At 33.3% G+C, this 21,729-nt stretch overlaps 1 protein-coding gene across 3 annotated transcripts in view; it reads right to left on the bottom strand.

Annotated features, from left to right (window-relative positions):
• The window catches only part of SPOCK3 (SPARC (osteonectin), cwcv and kazal like domains proteoglycan 3), a 488,976-nt gene that overhangs the window by 263,651 nt on the left and 203,596 nt on the right, over positions 1 to 21,729 (bottom strand). For all 3 annotated transcript variants that reach the window (XM_032332597.1, XM_032332598.1, XM_032332596.1), the window contains one exon: positions 17,789 to 17,903. In XM_032332597.1, the coding sequence (XP_032188488.1) occupies positions 17,789 to 17,903 (115 nt within the window). The remainder of the gene's footprint in view (positions 1 to 17,788; positions 17,904 to 21,729) is intronic.

Here is a 21,729-nt window from a genome sequence, read left to right as displayed (position 1 = left end):
TTTAAGATCCACAGAAAAGATGGGGAGAAGGTAAAGAGATTTCCCATATACCCCCTGCCTCTACACACACATAGCTTCCCCCATTATTAACATCCCTCTACAGAGCGGTTCATTTGTTACAGTTGATGAACTTACATTGATCCATCAGAACTTCTCAATCTCCATAGTTCACATTATGGTTCACTTTTGGTGCTGTGCATTCACTGGGTTTAAACAAATGTATAATGACATGTAACCATCATTAGGTCAACATACAATGTTGTTTCACTGCCCTAAAAATCCTCTGTGTCCCATCTATTTATCTGACCTTGTGCCTTCATCCCAATCCTTGATAGTAACTGATCTTTGGTCTCCATAGTTTTGTCTTTTTCAGAATGTCATATAGTTGGAATCACACAGTATGTGGCCTTTTTTGATGGGATTTTTTGCTCAATAACATGCATTTGATATTCCTCCATGTCCCTTCATGGCTCATGAAGCTCATGAACCATAGCTCATGGTGTTTTGGTGCTGCATACAATTGCATTGTCTGGATATACCACAGTTTATCTTACCATTCAGCTACTGGAGGACATCCTGGTTGTTCCCAACTTTTAGCACTTATGAATAAAGCTTCTATGAACATCTGTGTAGGTTGTTTTGTGAATATATGATTTCCGCTCAGTTGGCTAAATACCAAGGAGTATGATTGCTGAAACACGGTTAGATTGTGTTTATTTATGTAAGAAATCACCAAACTGTTTTAAATCCCCACTAGCAATGAACAAGTGTTCCTGTTGTTTCACACCCTCTCCTGTACTTGATGTTTTGTCAGTGTTCTGAGTTTTGGCCATTCTGAGATATGTAGTGGTATCATGTCATTTTAATTTTTACTCTACTGATGATAAAATATGAAGCATCTTTTCATATGCTTTCTTGCCACGTATGTATCGTCTTTTGATGTTCTCTGGTACATTTTTAAATCATATTGTTTGAGTTGCTATTGAGTTTTAAGAGTTACTTGTTTATTTTGGATAACATTCTTTTATCAGATGTATCTTCTGCAAATATTTTCTCCTGGTCTGTGGCTTGCCTCTACTTCTCTTCATATTATCCTTCACAGACCAGAACTTTTTAATTTTAATAAAGTTCAGCTTATTATTTATTTCATGGATTGTGCTTTTTGTGTTACATATAAAAAGTCAACAATGCCCGAGGTCATCTAAGTTTTTTCCTATGTTGTCTTGTAGAAATTTTATTGTTTCGTGTTTTACATTTAGGTCTGGGATCCATTTTGAGTTAATTATTGTGACAGATGCAAGGTCTGTGTTTATTTTTTGTTGTTGTTTTGTTTTTTGCATTCAGATGATGTCCAGTTGTTTCAGCACCATCTGTTGAAAAGACGACTTTTTCTTCATTGTCTCTGCTACTTTGTCAAAGATTAATTGACTACATTTATCTGAGTCTTTTTCTGAGCAATCTATTCTGCTTCTTACACCTATTTGATATTCTTTTGCCAGTACCAGGTTATCTTAACTACTGTTATTTTATTCTGAATCTTGATATCAAGTAGCCTCAGTTCTCCAACTTTGTTCTTCTTCAAAACTGTGTTTGTTATTCTGTTTTTTTTTGCTTTTTCATATAAACTTTAGATTTAGTTTTTCAATGTCCACTGAGTAACTCTCTGGGACTTTGATTTGGATTGCATAAAACAACTTGATAAGAAATGACATCTTGACACCATTGGATTTTTCATCCATGAACAGGGAATGTTTATTTAGTTTTTCTTTGATTTTTTTCATCAGTTTTGTAGTAATCCTTACATAAATGTGATACATATTTTGTTAGGTTTATCCCTAGTATTTCATTTTTGGGGTGCTAATGTTAATGGCAGTGTGTTTTGCTTTGTTTGTTTTGTTTTGTTGACTTATAATTTACATATAATATTGTGTAAGTTTAAAGTGTACCATAGGTTGATTTAATATATTTACATATTATGATATGATTATAATCTTAGATTAACTAACACCTCTATCACCTCACGTAATTATTAACCTTTTTTTTTGTGGTGAGAACACTTAGGATCTAATTTCTTAGCAACTTTGAAGTATATAATACAGTATTGCTGGCTATAATCATTTTGCTATACATTAAGTCTTCAAAATGTATTCATCTTCTAATTACAAGTTTATGCCCTTTCACAACATCTTTCCAGTTCCCCATCCTCCAGCTCCTGATAACCACTGTTCTACTATCTGTTTCTACAGGTTTGGCTGTTTTAGATTCCACATGTCAGTGATATCATGAATAATTTGTCTTCCATTGCCTGGTTTATCTCAAAAAGCATGATGTCTTCAAGGTCCATCCATGTTGTCAGGAATGGCAGGATTTCCTTCTTTTCAATGGCTGAAAAATATTTTGTGTATATATACATTGCATCTTCTTTAACATTTCCTTCAACAGCACATAAGGGTTCCCTTTCTCCAGACCCTCAATCAAGCTTGCTACCTCTTACTTTTTTTTTTTTTTTTTAAAGATTTTATTTATTTATTTGTCAGAGAGAGAGAGAGAGCAAGAGCGAGCACAGGCAGAGTGGCAGGCAGAGTCAGAGGGAGAAGCAGGCTCCCTGCGGAGCAAGGAGCCCGATGTGGGACTCAATCCCAGGACGCTGGGATCATGACCTGAGCCGAAGGCAACTGCTTAACCAACTGAGCCACCCAGGCGTCCCTACCTCTTACCTTCTTGATGATAGCCATTCTTACAGGTGTGAGGCAATATCTCATTGTGGTTTTAATTTGCACCTCCTGAATGATTTAAATGATGTGGAACCCAGTTTTCTGTACACAGTGGCCATTTGGATGCCTTCTTTGAAGAAAAAAAAGGCCTTTTCTGTTCTTCTGATCATTTTTAAATCAGATTTTTTTTTTATCGCTGTTATTGAGTTGTCTGGATTATTTATATATTTGGATATTAACCCCTTTCTGATATATGGCTTATAAGTATTCTCTCCCATTTCTGAGGTTCCCTCTTCATTTTGTTCATTGTTTCAATTGCTATGCAGAGGATTTAGTTTTAGGTAGTCACTCTTGTCGATTTCTGCTTTAGTTCCTTGTGCTTTTAGTGTCATATCCAAAAAAAAAATCATCACCAAGACCATTTTCAAAGAATTTTTCCCTATGTTTTCTTCTAGGACTTTTATAATATCAAATTTTATATTTAAGTTTTGATTCCATTTTGAGTTTATTTATGTGAGTGGTGGAGGATAGTGGTCCAAGTTCATTTTTCTGCATATGGTTGTCCAGTTTTCCTAGGACCATTCTTTGAAGAGACTATTCTTTCTCCACTAAGTGTTTTTGGTTCCTTTGTCAAATATTAGTTGACCATATATGCAGAGTTTTATTTCTGGGTATTCTGTTCTATTTCATTGGCTTATGTGTCTATTTTTATGTCAGTATTACACTGCTTAATTAATGCAGATTTGTAGTATATTTCAAAATCAGGAAGTGTAGTGACTCTGACTTTGTTTTTCTTTCTCAGGATTGCTTTGCCTAACTGTGGTCTTCTGTGTCTCCATACAAATTTTAGAAATATTTTTCTATTTCTGTAAAAGATGCCATTGGAATTTTGATAGGGATTGCATTGAATTTCTAGATGACTTTGGATAGTAGAGTCATTTTAACAATATTAATTTTTCCTATCCATGGATTGGAAGAATTAATATTGTTAAAAAGATATTGTCATTTTGAATTTCAAATTCCACTTATTCATCACTGGTATTTTGGGACTAAATTGACCACTGTACATTATCTTTTTAGCTTGAAACCTTGCTGTAATTCCTCATTAATTCCAGGAGGTGGTTTATCCATTCTTTCAGATTTTCTTCACAGATGATTATATCACTTGTGCACAAAGACAGTTTTCTTTTTACCTGATCTGTGGACTTTTCTTCCTTTTTCTTGTTTTCTTGCATTAGCTAGAAATTACAATATGATGTTGAAAAAGACTGTTAAGAGAGGATATCTTTGTCTTGTACTTGATGTTAGAGAGCAAGTTTGAGTTTCTCACCAATAAGTATGATATTAGCTGTTGGATTTTGTAGATGCTCTTATCAAGCAGAGGAAGTCCCTTCCATTCCCAATTTACTGAGAATTTCTGTCATGAATGTGTGTTGGATTTACCAAATGCTTTTTCTGCATCTATTGATAGATCTCGTTATTTTATATATACCAATTTTAAGTCAAGAACAAGCTGTAACACTTGATAATTCAGAATTACTAATATCTAAACAGTATTTTTTTAAAGGCAAAAGTATTTTTTTAAAAGCAATGTTTGAAGCAGACATTGCCTGAAGCAGAGAAATTGGTGCACTCTACTTATAAGGCATTTGACAATATCTATCAAAATTTAAATATATTTTCTGTTTTACTAGAAATTCATGGCAAAAATATACACACAAACATGCAAAGATGCATCCTTAAGACTGTTGTAAGTAGCATATAAGACAAAAAACTAGAAATAACATTAATGCCCATTAATGAAACATTGTTTAAATAAATTATGGTACATATATGTAATGGGTATCTTTATGGCCATTTAGAGGAGTATGATAAAAGTCCATATTCTGAATTGCAAATGTGAAGAAAAACAAAATTAATAAAACAAAGTACAACAACATACATAAAATACTCCCATTAGGCAATAATTATGTTTGTATGAATGTGTGCATGTAGAAAATCTGTGCAAGAGTGGGAGTGAAACTGAGAGGCTAGCGAAGGAAGGAACACAATATGCACTCCCTTTTCTATCATATGAAGTTCTTTTCTTATCACCGTTATTTTCGTAAACTTTTAAATTTTAAAAATAAAGAAAATATTAAAAATTGATATCATTTATAGCATCTTTATATAATATTTTCCTACCTTTTCACATTTAGCTAATAAATGATCATGGTTTTTCTCAGCTCCTTCAAAACAGTAAATTATAACTATAGAAACAGATTTATATTTAGAAAAGCAAGAATAATCATTACTCTTAATAGGCAATTAGTTTTAACCTCCTTAGAGACAAAGGATGGGATATTCTTTTAAAATAAAAAGAATCTATTTGACCTATGTAATTATCTCTCTTTCTATAAATCAGAAATCTAAGTAACATAATTGGACTTTGAACCTGAGTATTTTAGTCTTCATCATTTAAAGACGTTGGCCTAGGAGACACTAAGTTCCATCTAAACTACTTCTTTGAAAGTTACCTTCTTCATAAATTATCCAGGTTTTCCTTCCTTCCAGGGTCACTATCTTGTTTATTTTGGACATCATGTTTCATTAAGCAATATTTGAATCCTCTTCATTGCATTTTTTTTCTCTTACTGTCTTCTCTGCATAACAGACATTCATGAAGCAAGAACAGGACTGCAGAGAAAATGGCTTACACGTTGAATGAGTGTCTTATGATCATTGTTCATAGTATGCAATCAACTGAGTTTTATCTATCCCCTGTGACATTACAGTTTAGATTCTTGAGGTTGGCTGCTATGATTGCCCTTCTCTATCAACCAGCATAATTCAAACTCTGCCCTCATAGCTGAAATCTAATACATTAATTAAAATCTTTACAAACTTCAAAGCCAGTGTGTATGGGAAGAAGAGCCAGAAAAAATCTCCACTCAGATTCAGTATTTCCTTCCTCCAAACACAAGAGGAACTAAGCTAAGCAGAAGTGTGCAAGTGCTTGGGCCCACTATGGACATAAGAACTATCTGAAAATATAGGAAAGCACTTATCTATAGCCAGTCATAAATGACAGTATTAGAGGTGGTATTTAGTACACATGAATACTTTTCATATATTCTGAGCTATTTGATCTGAAGACCTTTTATCTAGGCATAAGGATATGGATAGTGGTAAATGTTATTAAGTAGAAAATCATGAAATGAAGTGAATTTATTCAAAATATAGCACCTTAATAACCTCCAGGAGAGCAAAGTTATGGCTCCTTCCTTGCTATTTCACTGAAGTATCTGTCACTCACATTTTTCTCCCAGCACAAATATAACACATTGTTCCCATTTTCTCCATTCTCAACTGGAAAAATCATATAACTCCTTTTACCTGCAAAACAAAGTAACCTGAAATTTCACCACTAATAGTCATGTCTTATGCCATCCTTTTTTTTTTTTTTTCAAAAACTGTGTCAACTGCAGCTCAACCTTAAGCTATTAAGTATACAAACAAATTACTATAATACAGGTAGATAAGAAGTGTTTTTCATTTGCTATGGACACAATGATAAAGGAGAATTTAATTCTACCTTGTGGTAGGAGATGTGTGGGAGAAAGCCAGACAGAAATTTCTCAATAATTAATGTTTATTGAGTGCTTACATTGTGCAAAGGGTTTTATACAAATTTTGTCTTTAATTTTCACAAAAACAAAGAGAGATAAATAGTACAACTATCATCTCTACTGTATAAACAAGAAAACTGAGTCTTGGGGAGTTTAATATGCTCAAAATCATTTTGTAACCAAGAGCTGGAGGCAAACTTCAAAGCCAGACAATCATTTCAAATTACATACTAGTAACCATCATGCTAAAAGGCTCTTCAGAAATGGAGTATTTGCCAGAACAAGGGAAAAAATGAACAGAACATTTCCCTAGTAAAAGATCTCAGACATAGTAAAAGTCTATGATGATAAAATATCTAACACATTTAGGAAAAAGAAGTAGTAACTAACCCAACACAATATTTACAGTGGATCAGTTACTGTTAAAATGGCTTTTGTGTATCAACTCATTAATCATTACATCAACATCATCAGAAAGTGCATTTTTTCTCATCCCTAGTTTACAGAGAACTGAAGCACAGAGAATTTAATTAATCTGCTAAGATCACACAGGTAGTAGAGTGAGGTTAGACCGTGAAGACAGGCAGGCCAGTTCTGGCCTCTGTGTTCTGTTAACATCACTCCACACCGTGAATTTCCTACTATGATAAGACTGCAATGTGCCAACAGGAGAAAGCTGCACATATTGTTGTAAAGCTACCCAGCTCTGGGTATAAGGGACTATGCCAGGGATTTGGGACTTTAATCAACAAGCCCCTGATTTTCAACAAGATTAGAGATAATGTGATAGTAATGACAAGATGTGCTGTGTATTAAAAATACAGTCAGTGTTGTCTTATTTTTATACTTGAGAAACATGCTTTTTGTTTTTGCAATGCACCACACCGGAAGTAAAAGTTGACCACGTTATAATGATTGATCTAAATGTTCAGTCTAATGAATTAAAATTTTCTTCTTGTGACCAGTTCTCAAGTGTCTAGGGATTATGCCCTGTTGCAGGTGATATAAGAATAGAGAATCTAAGAATTATATGTTCAGCAAAAAAGAATGTGGATTAAAATATGCTGAGAAATTGTACATTAGGTAAGAGTTACTCAGTGATTTTCTTAGAGGTATATGGGGTTGTTGTAAGACAAAATGATTTGACATCTATAAAATATACCAAAGAGTGTTTCAGTTCTATGACATTTTTAAAGTACTAAATACTATGTATCAAAAGATATAATATAATAATTAATATAATATAATAATTAAAAGAACAAATTCTGGAATCTCAATTGCCAGGATAAATGTCCAAGTCTTCCACTTGAGCAAGTTATGTAAATTCTGTGCCTCAGCTTTTATCATTGGTAAAATGGCGGTAATAATTTTAACTCACTTCACCTCACGTTGTTGTGAGATTAAATTAGTTATGCATACATATGAAAGCATGTGTGTGTGTACATATAATCTGTGTCTGTGCCTGCGTGTGTGTGTATACACTTTAGAAAAGTTCAAGAAATAAATGAAACATGATTAACTTTAGATATTGTCTGCATTTTAAAGAGTTAAACTAATTCACTATCCAAAATACTATGGCCTGTATTTAAATGCAATTAATATTAAAAATAAGTAATGTAAACTGTGGACTTTGGATGATAGTGATGTGGCAATGCAGGTTTTAAAATATAACAAGTGTACCATCCTGGTGGGAGCTGTTGGTAATGGAGGAGGTTATGCATATGGAAATTTTCTATAACTTTTGCTCTGTTTTGCTGCAAACCCAAAAATTCTCTAAAAAAATGAAATCTGTTTTTAAAAAAGTGTTTCAAAACCTCTCTATACTCTGTACTAACTGGAAGATCTACGGACAGTTAGGTCATAAAAAGGTTATATAAACATCAGTTCATAAACATATAACCAATTATCTTTCCATAAAATTATAATTAATTTGTAAGTATAAAAAGGAAGGTATATATATAAAATGTAAACTTTATTCCAAAACCTAAATCTGTCCCTTTAATCTAACTAGCTAACTAGTTCCCATCTTTCTGTATAACTAGTCTCTTGAATACCTAGAATTTTTGTGCTTCACTTTTTGTTTCTGTAAATTGGGCATAATGGTCTTTAGTCTAAAAATTTTGGAGTGTTGTAAAAATATATAAATTTAAGGCATTAAAAAAAACTTTGCATGTATTAAGTATGCAGTAAATGCTGGATTTCATTCTCCCTGAGGACAGTACTAGTGTGTTCATATACCATACAGGCTAAATCTTATACAAGTATAAGGAACAGCATTTTAAAGTAGTTATGAGTTCAATTTCACTCAACAAATACTTTAGAGACTCTACTATAAATTAAGCTATGTTACTGAATCTTTCCATCATAAATATTTCAACATTATAGGAATGGAAATATAAATACTATAAAAATACATTTAATCATTATATAAAGAAATTCAGATCTTTCAAAAATGGCCATTGAATTTATGAATTCTAAAAGTGCATAATTTAAATAGAGGAGTTTTAGGACTCACATTCTCTTGGTATCTCTTTTTAATAAATAACACTTTAAATTAGTTTCATCATTCTTTTATACAATGCATTATTACAAGGCCCAAAGCATTTCCTTATTGATTCTTTTCAACCTTTGGTGTAAATGAAGCAGAAATTAACATAGCTGATTTTGTCCTACAATAATTTCTTCAACCTTACTCTGTTGTGCTATGCCAGTTTTTTTTTTTTTTTTTAATATCAGCAGCATCCATTGATTGGTGCCTGAAACATGGATCTAGAAATAGTGTTAATTATCTGCAGCTGCACAGGCAGCAAAGGGAGCATAAAACACTAGGCTTCTTGCTCACAATGTACAAAAACAATGAAACAAACCCTCAGCTGTAAGCATCTCCAGAACTCTTCCCCATGATAACAATATGAAGTGGGTCATTTTCAAAGCCTGGCAAGTCCATCATACATTTTATACCAAACATCTAAATTTTAGAAAACATGATGCAGTTTAAGTTTTTCTCATCATTCATAAAACTATTTTGTCTTAATTGGTGAAGATAATGCTACAGAAAATCAGCACAAGCACGCAGGTATCAGGCTTGTTTGAGGCCAGTCTCACAAAAAAGTCTTTAGGAGACAAATAGCCAAACATGTGAATTTTTGAACACGACTTATTTGGAGAGTTTACGCCCTTCTCCACTTGGGCAGTAATGTTCAAAGCTGTTGTAAGATATATCATGAGCCTCCCGATCAGTCTACTTCTCTGATTTCAAAGACAGGTATTGTTAACTAAAGCATTATCAATTGTTTCAGTTATTTACAAATCTAAGGCAAGGGTCTATGTCTGCTAGTTTCCTAAATCCAATTGTTAGGGACTCATCTCTCCCTCATATCTTTATATACTCCTCTTACTTTTTTGTTGGCAATTATTTATTCATGGAATCAATACATTTATTTTTATTGAGGTAAAATTGGTATATAACATTATATAATTTTCAGGTATACAAAATTATACTTTGATATTTGTCTACACTATAAAGTGAACACCCCCCAAAGTCTAGTTACCACCCATCACCACAAAATATAGCCCCTTCACCCATTAGGTAATCATCAGTCTGTTCTCTACATCTATGAGTTCATTTTTGTGTTATTTTATTTATTCATTTGTTTGGTTTTCTTTAGATTCTGCATATGAGAGGGTCATATAGTCTTTGTCTTTCACCATCTGATTCATTTCAGTTAGGATAATACCCTTATGTTCCATGCATGCTATCACAAAACACAAGATTCCATTATCTTTAGGGCTGAATAGTATTTTCCCGTGTGTGTGTGTGTGTGTGTGTGTGTGTGTGTGTGTGTGTACCATATCCTTTTCATCCATTACCCATCAGTGGATACTTGTTGTTTTTTTTTTTTTCCATATCTTGGTTATTGTAAATAATGCTACAGTGAACATGGACATCATTCATCTTTTCAAATCAATGTTTTCATTTAGATAAATACTCAAAACTCGAACAGATGGATCATATAGTAGATCTATTCTTAATTACTTGAAGAATTTCCATATATTCTCAAATATTTAAAAAATTCCAATACTGTTCTCCATAGGACCTAAAACAATTTACATTCCCATTAACAATGTATAAATGTTCCCTTTTCTCCACATTCACTCCGGCACCTGTTGTTTCTTTTGTTTGTTTGTTTGTTTTGTTTTCTTAAAGATTTTGTTTATTAATTTGACAGACAGAGATCACAAGTCGGTAGAGAGGCAGGTAGAGAGAGAGAGAGGAGGAGGCAGGCTCCCTGCTAAGCAGAGAGCCTGATGTGGAGATTGATCCCAGGAAACTAGAATCATGACTGGAGCCAAAGGCAGAGGCTTTAACCCGCTGAGCTACCCAGGCTCCCCTCTTGTGTTTTTGATAATAGCCCTTCTAACAGGTGTGAGGTGATAGCTCACTGTGATTTTGATTTGCATTATGTAATTAATAATTAGTGATTATGAGAATTTTGTCTGTTGGCCATCTTTATGTCTTCTTTGAAAAAATGTCTATTCAGGTCCTTGGCCCATTTTTAAGGTTTATTATTTTTTATTGTTTAGTTAGATGAGTTTTTAAAATATATTTTGGACATTAATCCATATGATCCATATGTTTTTTCACTCCTTGAAGTAAGCTTATATTGATATGAACTTCCCTTTTAGAACTGTATTTGCTGCATCCTATAGATTTTAGTATATCCTATTTTTGTTTTATTTGTCTCTAAGTATTCTTTTTTTTTTAATTTATTCTTCAATTTATTCAATGATCTTTTTGTTGTTCAATAGCACATTATTCAATCTCCCCATTTTTATGTTTTTTTTTTCCTGTTTTCAATTTGTAATTGTTTTCAGGTTTCACACCACTGTAGTTGCAGGAAAAGATAATTGATATCATTTCAACCTTCTTGAATTTATTGAGAATTATTTTGTGTTTCAATGTGTGATCTACCCTGGAGAATATTTCATGTGTACTTGAAAATAATCCATATTGTGCTGCTTTTGGATGGAATGTTCTATATACATTAAGTCCATTTGGTCTAATGTTATCATTTAGATCTGATGGTTCCTTATTGAGTTCTTGTCTGAATAATATATGAAATTATATAATTTTGATGTTAACATCTCTTACTATTATTGTATTGTTGTCAATTGCCCCCTTCAGGTACTTAATATTTACTTTATATATTTAGGTGTTCTATGTTAAGTGTATAGATATTTAAAATTGTTATATCCTCTTGTTGGATTGTCCCTTTATCATCATGTAATGCCCCTCTTTGTTTGTTATACAGTCTTTATTTTGGTCTATTTTCTCTGATATGAGTATAGCTAAAAGAGCTTTCTGTTTCATTTTTCATGGAAATCATTTTCCATTCCTCCTCTTTCAGTCTGTGCATGACCCTACTTGTAAAGTCAGTCTCAGGGCACCTCGCCAGCTCAGTTCGAAGATCATGTGACTCTTGATCTTGAGGTCATGAGTTTGAGCCCCACATTGGCTCTTGAGATTATATAACTAACTAACTAGATAACTAACTAACTAAATAAAGTTAAAAAAAATGTTGGTTTCTTTTAGATAGCATATTAGATTATGTTCCTTATCCATTCAGCCACCATGTCTTTGATTGAAGAGTTTAGCCCATTTACATTGATAGCAATTATTGATCAGTATGCACTTATTGCCATTTTGTTAATTGTTTTCTAGCTGTCTTTTTCTTTTTTCCCTGTCTCTTTCTTTGTGGTTTGGTGATTTTCTGTAGTGTTATATTTAGATACTTTTATTTATTTACTTCTTTAATTTTAGTGTAAGTTCTTGCTTTATGGTTACTATGAGTTTCACATATAACATCCTGTGTATGTAACAGGTGGTTAAGTTGATCTTTTTTTAAATAGAATTTATTTATTTATTTATTTGAGCAAGAGCTAGAGCAAGACAGAGTAAGAAGGAGAAACAGAGTCCCTGCTGAGGAGAGAGCCCAATGTGGGACTTGATCCCAGGACTCCAAGATCATGTCCTGAGCCAAAGTGAGCAGACTGAGCCACCCAGATGCCCCTAAGTTGATCATTTTATATTATACATCCCTTAACTAATTAATGTAGTTTTAGTTAATTTTATTACTTTTGACTTTAACTTTCATGCTTGTCTTATAATTGATGGATTCACTGTCTTTGCTATATATTTACCTTTTCCAGTGAACTATTTTACTTTCATGTGTTTTCTTGTGATAAATTAGGGCCATTTTTTTTTTTTTCTATTCACAGAAGTCCCTTTATCATTTCTTGTAAGGCTGGTTTAGTGGTGATGAGCCTCTTCATTTTTTGCTTGTCTGGAAAACTCTTAATCTCCACTTCAATTCTGAAGGATAACCTTACAGGGTAAAGAATTCTTGGCTGAAAGTTTTTTTTTTTTTTTTCTTTCAATAGTTTGAATATATGATGCCACTCCCTCTGGCAGCCAAAGTTTGTGTCAAAAATCTTCTGGTAAAGTTATGTGTTTCCCTTTTTTGTAACAAGTTGTTTTTCTCTTGCTGCTTTTAAGTTTGTTTGTTTGTTTGTTTGTTTTTTCTCTTTAACTTTTACATTTTAACTATAATATGTCTTACTGTGGATCTCTTGGTATTCATCTTGTCTAGAATTCTCTGGGCTTCTTGGACCTGTATGTCTGTTTTCTTTCCTGGATTAGTAAAGTTTTCTGCCATTGTTTCTTCAAAAAAGTTTTCTGGCCTTTTCTCTTTCTTCTCTTTTTTACACCACTATAATGCAAATGTTATTCTGCTTAATTCTTTCTCAAAGGTCCTTTAAAATATCTTCACTTTTTATAATTCTTTTTTCTTTTTGTTGCTCTGTTTGGGTGAATGCTGTTGAGTTGTTTTCCAACTCACTGATCCATTCTTCTGCTTCATTCAGTCTTCTTTTGAGCTACTCAATGGTTATTTTTTAGTTTAGTTATTGTATTCTTCAGCTTTATAATTTTTTTTTAATTTGGCACTTTCTTATATTTTCTATCTCTTTATTTAAAGTTCTCACTGTGTTCATCCATCTTACTCCCAAGTTCAGGGGGCATCTTTATGAGCATTACTTTAAAATTTTATCAGGCAAATTGCTTATTTCTGTTTTGTTACAGTTTTCCGCTGAGGCTTTTTCTTGTCTGTTTGGAAAAGTCTTCTCTTTCCTCATTTTGCCTGACTTTCTGTGTTTGCTTCTATGTATTAGGCAGATCAGCTACCACTTCCCATCTTAAAGGAGTGGTCTCATGTAGGATATATCCTAATGTAGGAGATAGTGTAGGGCTCAGAAGTGCTATCTTCCCTGGCAGCCAGAGGTATCTTTTACGTGAGCTGTGTGCATCCACCTGCTATTGTGAGGCTGCAGCTACAAGATGGGAATGAGCAAGGATTTCCCCTGGCCCAGTTGTAGCATGTGGCTATGTGGCACAGAGGTGTGTATGTCTCTCACTCGAGGCCACATGTGATGTGTGGCTGCAGCATAAGAGTTGGTGGGGCCCTCAGTAGAGAATACCTTCTGGTGCTAACAGGTTAGAGGGAGAGTTCTAAGATAGTATCCACCAGCACCTGCATTTGAAATTAGTTTGTAAAAATGGCACCTAAGAATGCCTTTGTCCTCAGAGAGAGCCCCAAGTTATTGTCTTTCCAGCAGATGCTTTAAGATCAGTAATTACATCTATTTCACATGTGTTCTGGGTACTCTTCAAACACTTGATTTTTGGCTGGATCCCAAGGCAAGTGAGCCTATGCACAAGCCCCTTAACAGCATGTTCTCTGTTCCTTACAGTTCTATGGTTTTTCTGGATGTAATTCCCATTGGATTTCAAAGCAAGACATTTGGGGCACTCACCTGTCCTGTGAAGGACCTAGGGGTTGGGGTCCTGACACAGAGAATATACCCTTCAATTCTTAAGGAAAAGTTCTATATTTTGAGATCCATCCTGATTATGGATTACCATTCCTGGTGTGTGTGTGTGTGTGTGTGTGTGTGTGTGTGTGTGTGTGTGTGTTTCAAGTGTACCCCTTTTTCCTTTGTTGGAGAGGCTCTGTTCATTGTTTTTAGGTCTTTTTCAGAGGAAATTATTCCACATGTAGTTATAAATTTATTGTGTCCATGAAAGGAGGTAAGTTAATGATTTTTCTACACTGCCATCTTGAACCCTTCTTTCTCAACAAATTTATTAAAGATATTTGTTGATGACTTCTATATCCTTTCCAGACTATGTTCAACAAATAAGCACAAAGCACACAGAAAAAAACTTTCACTTAGATTGTCTAGGTTGACCAGTTCAAATGATCAAACTACTCAATTTTCTTCTCTAAGCATTCAAAAATAAAAGCTATTTTAATACATTCTTCAAAGAAAATATATACTAGCCAGCATGTCAAGTTGATTATAAAGTAGTAAGACATAGACACTGACTTCATGAAACTTCCTGTCAGTTGATGGAGATTAATGTTAGATAATATATTACATATACATAATGTTAGAAAATATATTATATATATATATAATATATATACATATATTACAAATGCATATGAATATTTCAAAATGAGTTCAGCATTCTAAGGTAATGGAAAAATGGATATGTCATCTAGTTTGAGAGGGATAGAGAAATTAGGAAAACATCTTTGAAAAATAGGATTCTTCCTACAGATGCAAACAAAAAATTCCATTTTCTCTTTTATGGGGAAAAAATGATAAGTGGTTTCATTAAATAAAAACAGTAATAATCTCTAATCTAAACTATGTAAGTGACCAGAATTGATTAATTAAACTGTTTTCCTTGTTTTCTGACTTCATCCCCATATCATTCATACAACACCCAGATTTAAGACCTGCTATATTTATATTAGCCAACTTTTACTGATCAAACTGCTTGGTAAAACTCTCCTTCCCTAAGTGTTGTATAAACATTCACTATGTACTGACATCCTCAAAGCAAATAAAGCATATCAAATATTAATCTTAAAATCAATTCTTTGGAAACTAGTTATTTATTTCTTGAATATAGTGTGTATTGAGTGCAAATTTTATAGTAGTATCTATCAGAGTAGAACAGGGCTAAATACTATTTACATAAAACACTTAGAATTCCACCTACTTAAGACATAGTAGTCTCCACAACTTCCCCAGCCTCCTACTATACCAAAGGCAGAGATAGCAATGGTTCTCTCTTCAGGACAGTTCACCTGTTTATATTAAGAAATATTCTAGCTATTGGTTCTGAGCCTTTATCACTTTTTTTTTTTTTTTAAGATTTTATGTATTTATTTGACAGACAGAGATCACAAGTAGGCAGAGAGGCAGGCAGACAGAGAGGAGGAAGCAGGCTCCCTGGTGAGCAGAGAGCCTGATGCGGGATTTGATCTCAGATCCTGGGATCATGACCTGAGCCAAAGGCAGAGGCTTTAACCCACTGAGCCATCCTGGCGCCCCTGAGCCTTTATCATGTTAAGAAAGTTTTTTTTTTGTTTTGTTTTGTCTGTAGTAACATGTTTTTGTTTGTTTTTGTTTTGCTTTGTTTTTAATAATTTAGAGAAGCAGTGAGACAGCACAGTTGTAAAAAGCATGGACTTTGGTGTCAGTATGTATTTATTGGATCAATGCTCTGAAAATTCTCAGTGATCTCGAGTCAGTTACTTTAACTTCTCCTGGCTTCAGCATTCAGCAATTGTGGAGTCTCTGCCCCCAGGCATGAGATTAGCTGTAAGGTCTTCAGTTGCTCTTTGACTTGGTTCAGAGGACCAGAGGTGAAATGGCCAATGAAGTGTTAAATGTGTATAGATGAAAATCTTTCTCAGGGTCTCTGAAACTTGTGATGAAACAGTTTTGGCTTTTTTATGAAATGAATTGACTACATCTCTGCAATTTAGGTGAGGGATTATACAGGAAATCTTTCCAATACCACCCTCTTACTGGTTCCTGAAGTAAAAATTAACTCTTCCTCATCCCCTCCATACATATGTTTGCACATTAATATTTAAAATTTTGATGATTAATTAATATTAGTCCAAGAAATTCAGAAGCTTTTTGAAATCCTATGGAAATAAATAGAATAACAAAATTCTGGCCCAAAGTTTCGGAGGCCCTTGGTAAAATTAACAGAGGACATGATTGAGTGGGGACTATTTTGTTGGTAGTTCTGCTTTCCCATTTTGTGTCCTCCCACAATGCATTAACTTTATAACAACACTGTTTCCTAGAAATCTTTTACCCTTTGAATTCCAAAACTGTTGCCCGCTTTCTCCCTCTCTCTCTCTTACTTCTGCAAATACACTATTGATATGCCATGAATCTTTCATCCCAAGTGAACTCATTCCTAAATTCTTCATCTTGGTTGCATTAGTCTGCCTTGACACTTGAAACCTGACACTGTAGACGTGGCATTATGGAATAAGCTCTTCCTTGACTCCATTCAGCATGCAATAAGGCGTTTTATGCATATGTGCTTTTATATCAACAAGAAAAGCCAACAAAATTTAAATTTTTCCATTTTCTAGAAATGTTACATTCTTATTCGTTAATGTTTTTAATCTCTGTTGGTGTGTTTGAATAATAGACTTTAAAGTAAGTACACTGAAGTCAAAATGCAATTAATCCCCGAACATACCCAAATAGTGAAATTCCCTTGCTCATTTGATGTGAGAGTAATGCAGATCCAATATCAAAAAAAAAAAAAGTGTTCTCATAAAGAGAATTCTTTTTAAAGTAATAAAGGGAATGAATATGCCTGCTTGCTTCAGTCAGTTACCCAGTGATTTTACTTTTGGTTGTGGCATGCTTCAATCCTTAGGACGCAGCATGAAACTTCACAGGATATTTCTAAACTACCAATCCTCCTCGAAATAGAGCCTATCTGACAGAAGCAGTGATATCATTATAAAAAAAAAATATTTAAAACCCTTTCTTCTTTTGAAATTTTGAATAAGCTTCCAGACTACAAGGACTCCACCAGTATGAGTGCTTCCTTAGAGTAAAGTGTCCTAAAGGGTCCAAGGTTCATGTTTCTATATTGTGACTTTTCATCTTTTTTTATGAACATCTCTCATTTTTTCCCCTTTGGCTTGGTATCCAATTATCCCTTCAGGAAAATATGACATTTGACAAGGCATAAGCATAAATATTTAAAGGGTAACAAAATTGTACTTATTCCTTAAAACAGAAAAAATGTAAGTATGCAGATATAAGACTTTAATCCAATCTTCACAAAATCCTCTTTTTTAATAATATACGCCTAAATTCTGTAATCCATAGTAATTCTGATTGATTACAATGTTTAATCCAAGTGAATTATAATTGAATTAACCAAACCTCTAAAATTGTTTCAATAAAACTCTGGATAAAAGCTTAGCAGATATTGCCAAATATTTACACTCAGCAGTTATACACGGTAAGGAACACTATTCAATCAGTGGAATTTAATTTAATAATGTTTACCTGTGTGTAAGCCTCCGGTGACTAATGCAGACTGCAGTCTGAGAATCTTGAGCAATGCATACTTTATGGCGACTACATTTCATCTTTAGGCATGGATCTTTAGCTGGATCTAAAGCTAAAAAAAAATTGTTCAGAAAATATTAAGATACGTTTCTGAGAAATGGAGGTATCTAATCTCATCAAACAATTTGATCAAGGACTTTACATAGAAGTTCAGCTCTAAATTTTCTTCACATTCTTCCTCTTTTGAGATGCTTCTATTTCTACCTTCCTAACTCAGAGTTCATAAATGGCTGCAGTTTAGTCTTATTTATTCCATTCAGAAGACAAAATACCCGCCTATGATCAAACAATGTGTAAACAAAACGGAAACTTCAACACAAAATTTTTCTATAGTTGTTGTTTTCTAAGCAGTAAAGATGTAGAGATAAAGCTGAGGTGTGTTACTGTAATACTTCTGTCAGTGGACAATAATAATTTCTACTTTTGTTTTCCCTAGAGAGATGTAGGTGGGAGGAGATAAAGGATTAAACCCAAAAGATGTTAGTGGGCATTAATAAATCTTTGGATATATAAGAAAAGTCTACAGCGACACTAGGAACCTGCTGAGTGCATCAGGGTAATAATTGAGATATTGCATTGTCATTTTTAAATCTTGCTTGAAATTTGAACCACTATTTTTCTAAACAAAATGTCTCTCTCGGTGGATGCCAACACAAAGATTGTGTGATTTGTTGGTGATATTTTAAATAACAGTTTTAATAAGCTATAACTTGCATACAATTCATTCTTTTCATCTTGAAATGCAGTAGTTTTCAGTATATTCACAGCTATGAAACTATTATCATAATAAATTTTAGGAAATTTTTATTACCTCAAAGAAATGATACCCTTTAATTATCACCTTCCAATTACCACGCCAACTACCGTAACTCCTTCACAATCCCTAATAGGAGTACCTACTAGTATAATTTCTGTCTCTACAGATTTGCCCATTCTGAATATTTTATGTACATGATATTATACATTATGTGGTCTTCTCTGACTGGTTTCCCTTGTTTGGGGCAATGTTTTCAAGGTCCAACCATGTTCTAGAATGCAACACTACTTCATTCCTTTAAATTGCTAAATATCATTATATAGATATACTATATTTTATTTATCCATTCACTAGTTGAGGGAAATTTTGTTGTTTCTACATTCTGTTTATTATGAATAATACTGTTATTGGTAATCACTATTTGTGATGTTTGGTGATATTTTTTGTGATTTTGTGGGTGGAAAGCCAAGGAGGGAGTTGGCACAAATAAGAAACAGGCACTGAATGTCCACTTTGGGTACATGTCACAACTGAGAGAAAAAGAACTCATGCAAGATGGAAACTGAAAATAAAATTCTAATGCATGTAGAAAAATGGAGCACAGGTGACCTGAAAGATGTGTATTTAGAATATGAAGAAGTATTTGGGAGAGCCCTGAGCTTTTCACTGACCATGAAAGTCTCTTCAAATCTTTTTTTTTTTTTTTCAGCTTTTCTTTTTTTAAATTTTTTTATTTATTTTTATTTTTTATTTTTTATAAACATATAATATATTTTTATCCCCAGGGGTACAGGTCTGTGAATCGCCTGGTTTACACACTTCACAGCACTCACCAAAGCATATACCCTCCCCAATGTCCATAATCCCACCCCCTTCTCCCAACCACCCTCCCCCCAGCAACCCTCAGTTTGTTTTGTGAGATTAGAGGAAACTGGAGTTAAAATTTGTTGTACAAATCAAATTTAGTTTTATGAATGTGTTAAATAAATAACCTAAATGAAGTTAACACATTTTAATAAACAATAAATGAACCCAATTTCAATCAAATACGGATACAAACTACATATATAGATGCTTATATATAAAAACATATTTTGGGGTGCCTGGTTGACTCAGTCTTTGAGCACACAACTCTTGATTTTGGTTCAGGCTGCACATCAGTGGGAAGTCTGCTTGAGATTCTCTCTCCTTTCGCCAATCCCCGTTCATGCTCTCTCTCTTTCTAAAACCAATCAATCAATCTTATAAAAACTTACACATTTTCTTTCTCCAAGAAGTATATTTCTACAAAACTCTTTTTTGAGATTTCAAATACTCATGAGATTTAAAATTAAAAATACTAACATATAGAGTTGATCATATGTTCACTAGTAGACATCTTACATCATAATAATATGTTCAAGTGCATCTGTTAAGTTTCTTCTGAGAAAAAAAATTTAATAGTCAATGATTAGATCAATTATAGTTTTTCTTAATTTCAGAGAAATTTTAAAACATAAGATAAACAAAAGTAGTTATTTTATTCTCTATGAAATGTTGAATATACTTTGTTCACCATGCAAATGCAAGTTGCTAGAACATTCTCATACTATCACAGTTTAAACTATCACTAATTAGAAAATTGTCTCATTGAACTCTTGCACTTTAGACCTGTATGACTTCTTGTCAGACAACATAAAAGAAAGTACATACAATAACTTAGAAGGCATTAAAATGTTTTGTGATATTTCTAATCTTTAGTCTATTTTGATTTTTTAAAATATTTTATTTATTTATTTGAAAGCGAGAAAGAGAGGCACATGAGCGGGAAGGGCAGAGGGAGAGGGAGAGAGAGAATCTCAAGCTGGCTCCATGCTCCATGATGTAGGGCTTGATCCCAGGACCCCAAGATCATGACCTGAGCTGAAACCAAGAGTTGTATGCTTAACCAACAGGTGTCCCCTATTTTGACTTTTAATTGCGAATACCACTTTCAAATATTGATTGAAATCAAACAATTCTGGCTAAAAAAATGTCATTATACATACAATTGTATCTATATTCATATGTCCTACACTCATTGTGAATATATTTAACCTAACATACATTATTCTGAAAAAGGAGTGTATTTGTTTTGAAATAAAATAATGTACATGTGAAACTATCAGGATTAATCTAATCTAGTTATACACCAAATTCAGACCATTAATAGTTATCTTTACTTATTTCTTTTAGTTTTATTTATCTTATACAGCTTACATTAGATAATTTTCTAAAGTTCCATGACACCTCTTACATTATACCTACTTAATAAAAGTACCAAAAAAAGTACAAATAAAAGAACCTCAAAATTGATATGGAAAAAGAAAGAAATTATCAGAACAAATACAGCACATGAAAATTAATTTAGTAAAATTTTACATACAATTCTACAGAAATGATCAAATAAAAGAGTAGTAGTATTTGTCAGGAGATTGAAAATACAATAGAAAGTGAACATGAAGAATCAGATACATAGGATCTACAGTAAGGAAAAGATCACTTTCTGTGCATGTGATTTTAACCATCTGTATTTTTGAGTAGAACTTACATTGTTGGCAGCTTAAAAATTATAAAACATCACACACTGTAAATACAGATGCTTGAGATTTTATTCTTGAAATCACAACAATAACACAACCATCTTCCCCTTGGCTGAAGCCCATGGATTAGACTCAATCGTGTATTTTAAAAAAGCCTGGCATAAATTCATCACCTCCTTCTGTTGCTATCCTCTTCTTTCCATCTTTTTCAAATTAACATCTCCTATTCTATTCTGTATTATTGTGTTAGTGTATTTTTTCTCAAGCATCCAGTACCATGATCCCTAGGAAGATTTCAGCTAGCACACTTGAATTCATCTGGCCATGTTCTTTCTGTCTTAATCTTTCATAATCTTTCTGACTGATGTGAACTAACCTGGGGACATAACTAATACTTCTTTTTTGTTTTGTTTTGTTAAAAAAAAAAAGGCACTCTGAATGCTTTATATTTGCACTCGTGATGTGGTTGCATTTCACTTGTGATATAGAATTTCCCTCACTCTTTCACCAGAATATTTGTTTTTTAGTCCAGAATCCCCCACTCATTGCTAGACCAGAGA

This window comes from Mustela erminea, chromosome 2 (assembly GCF_009829155.1).
Source record: "Mustela erminea isolate mMusErm1 chromosome 2, mMusErm1.Pri, whole genome shotgun sequence".
In the NCBI taxonomy this organism is placed as follows: domain Eukaryota; kingdom Metazoa; phylum Chordata; class Mammalia; order Carnivora; family Mustelidae; genus Mustela; species Mustela erminea.
The sequence above is the reverse complement of the archived record's forward strand: the minus strand, read 5'-3'. Positions and strand labels throughout refer to the sequence as shown.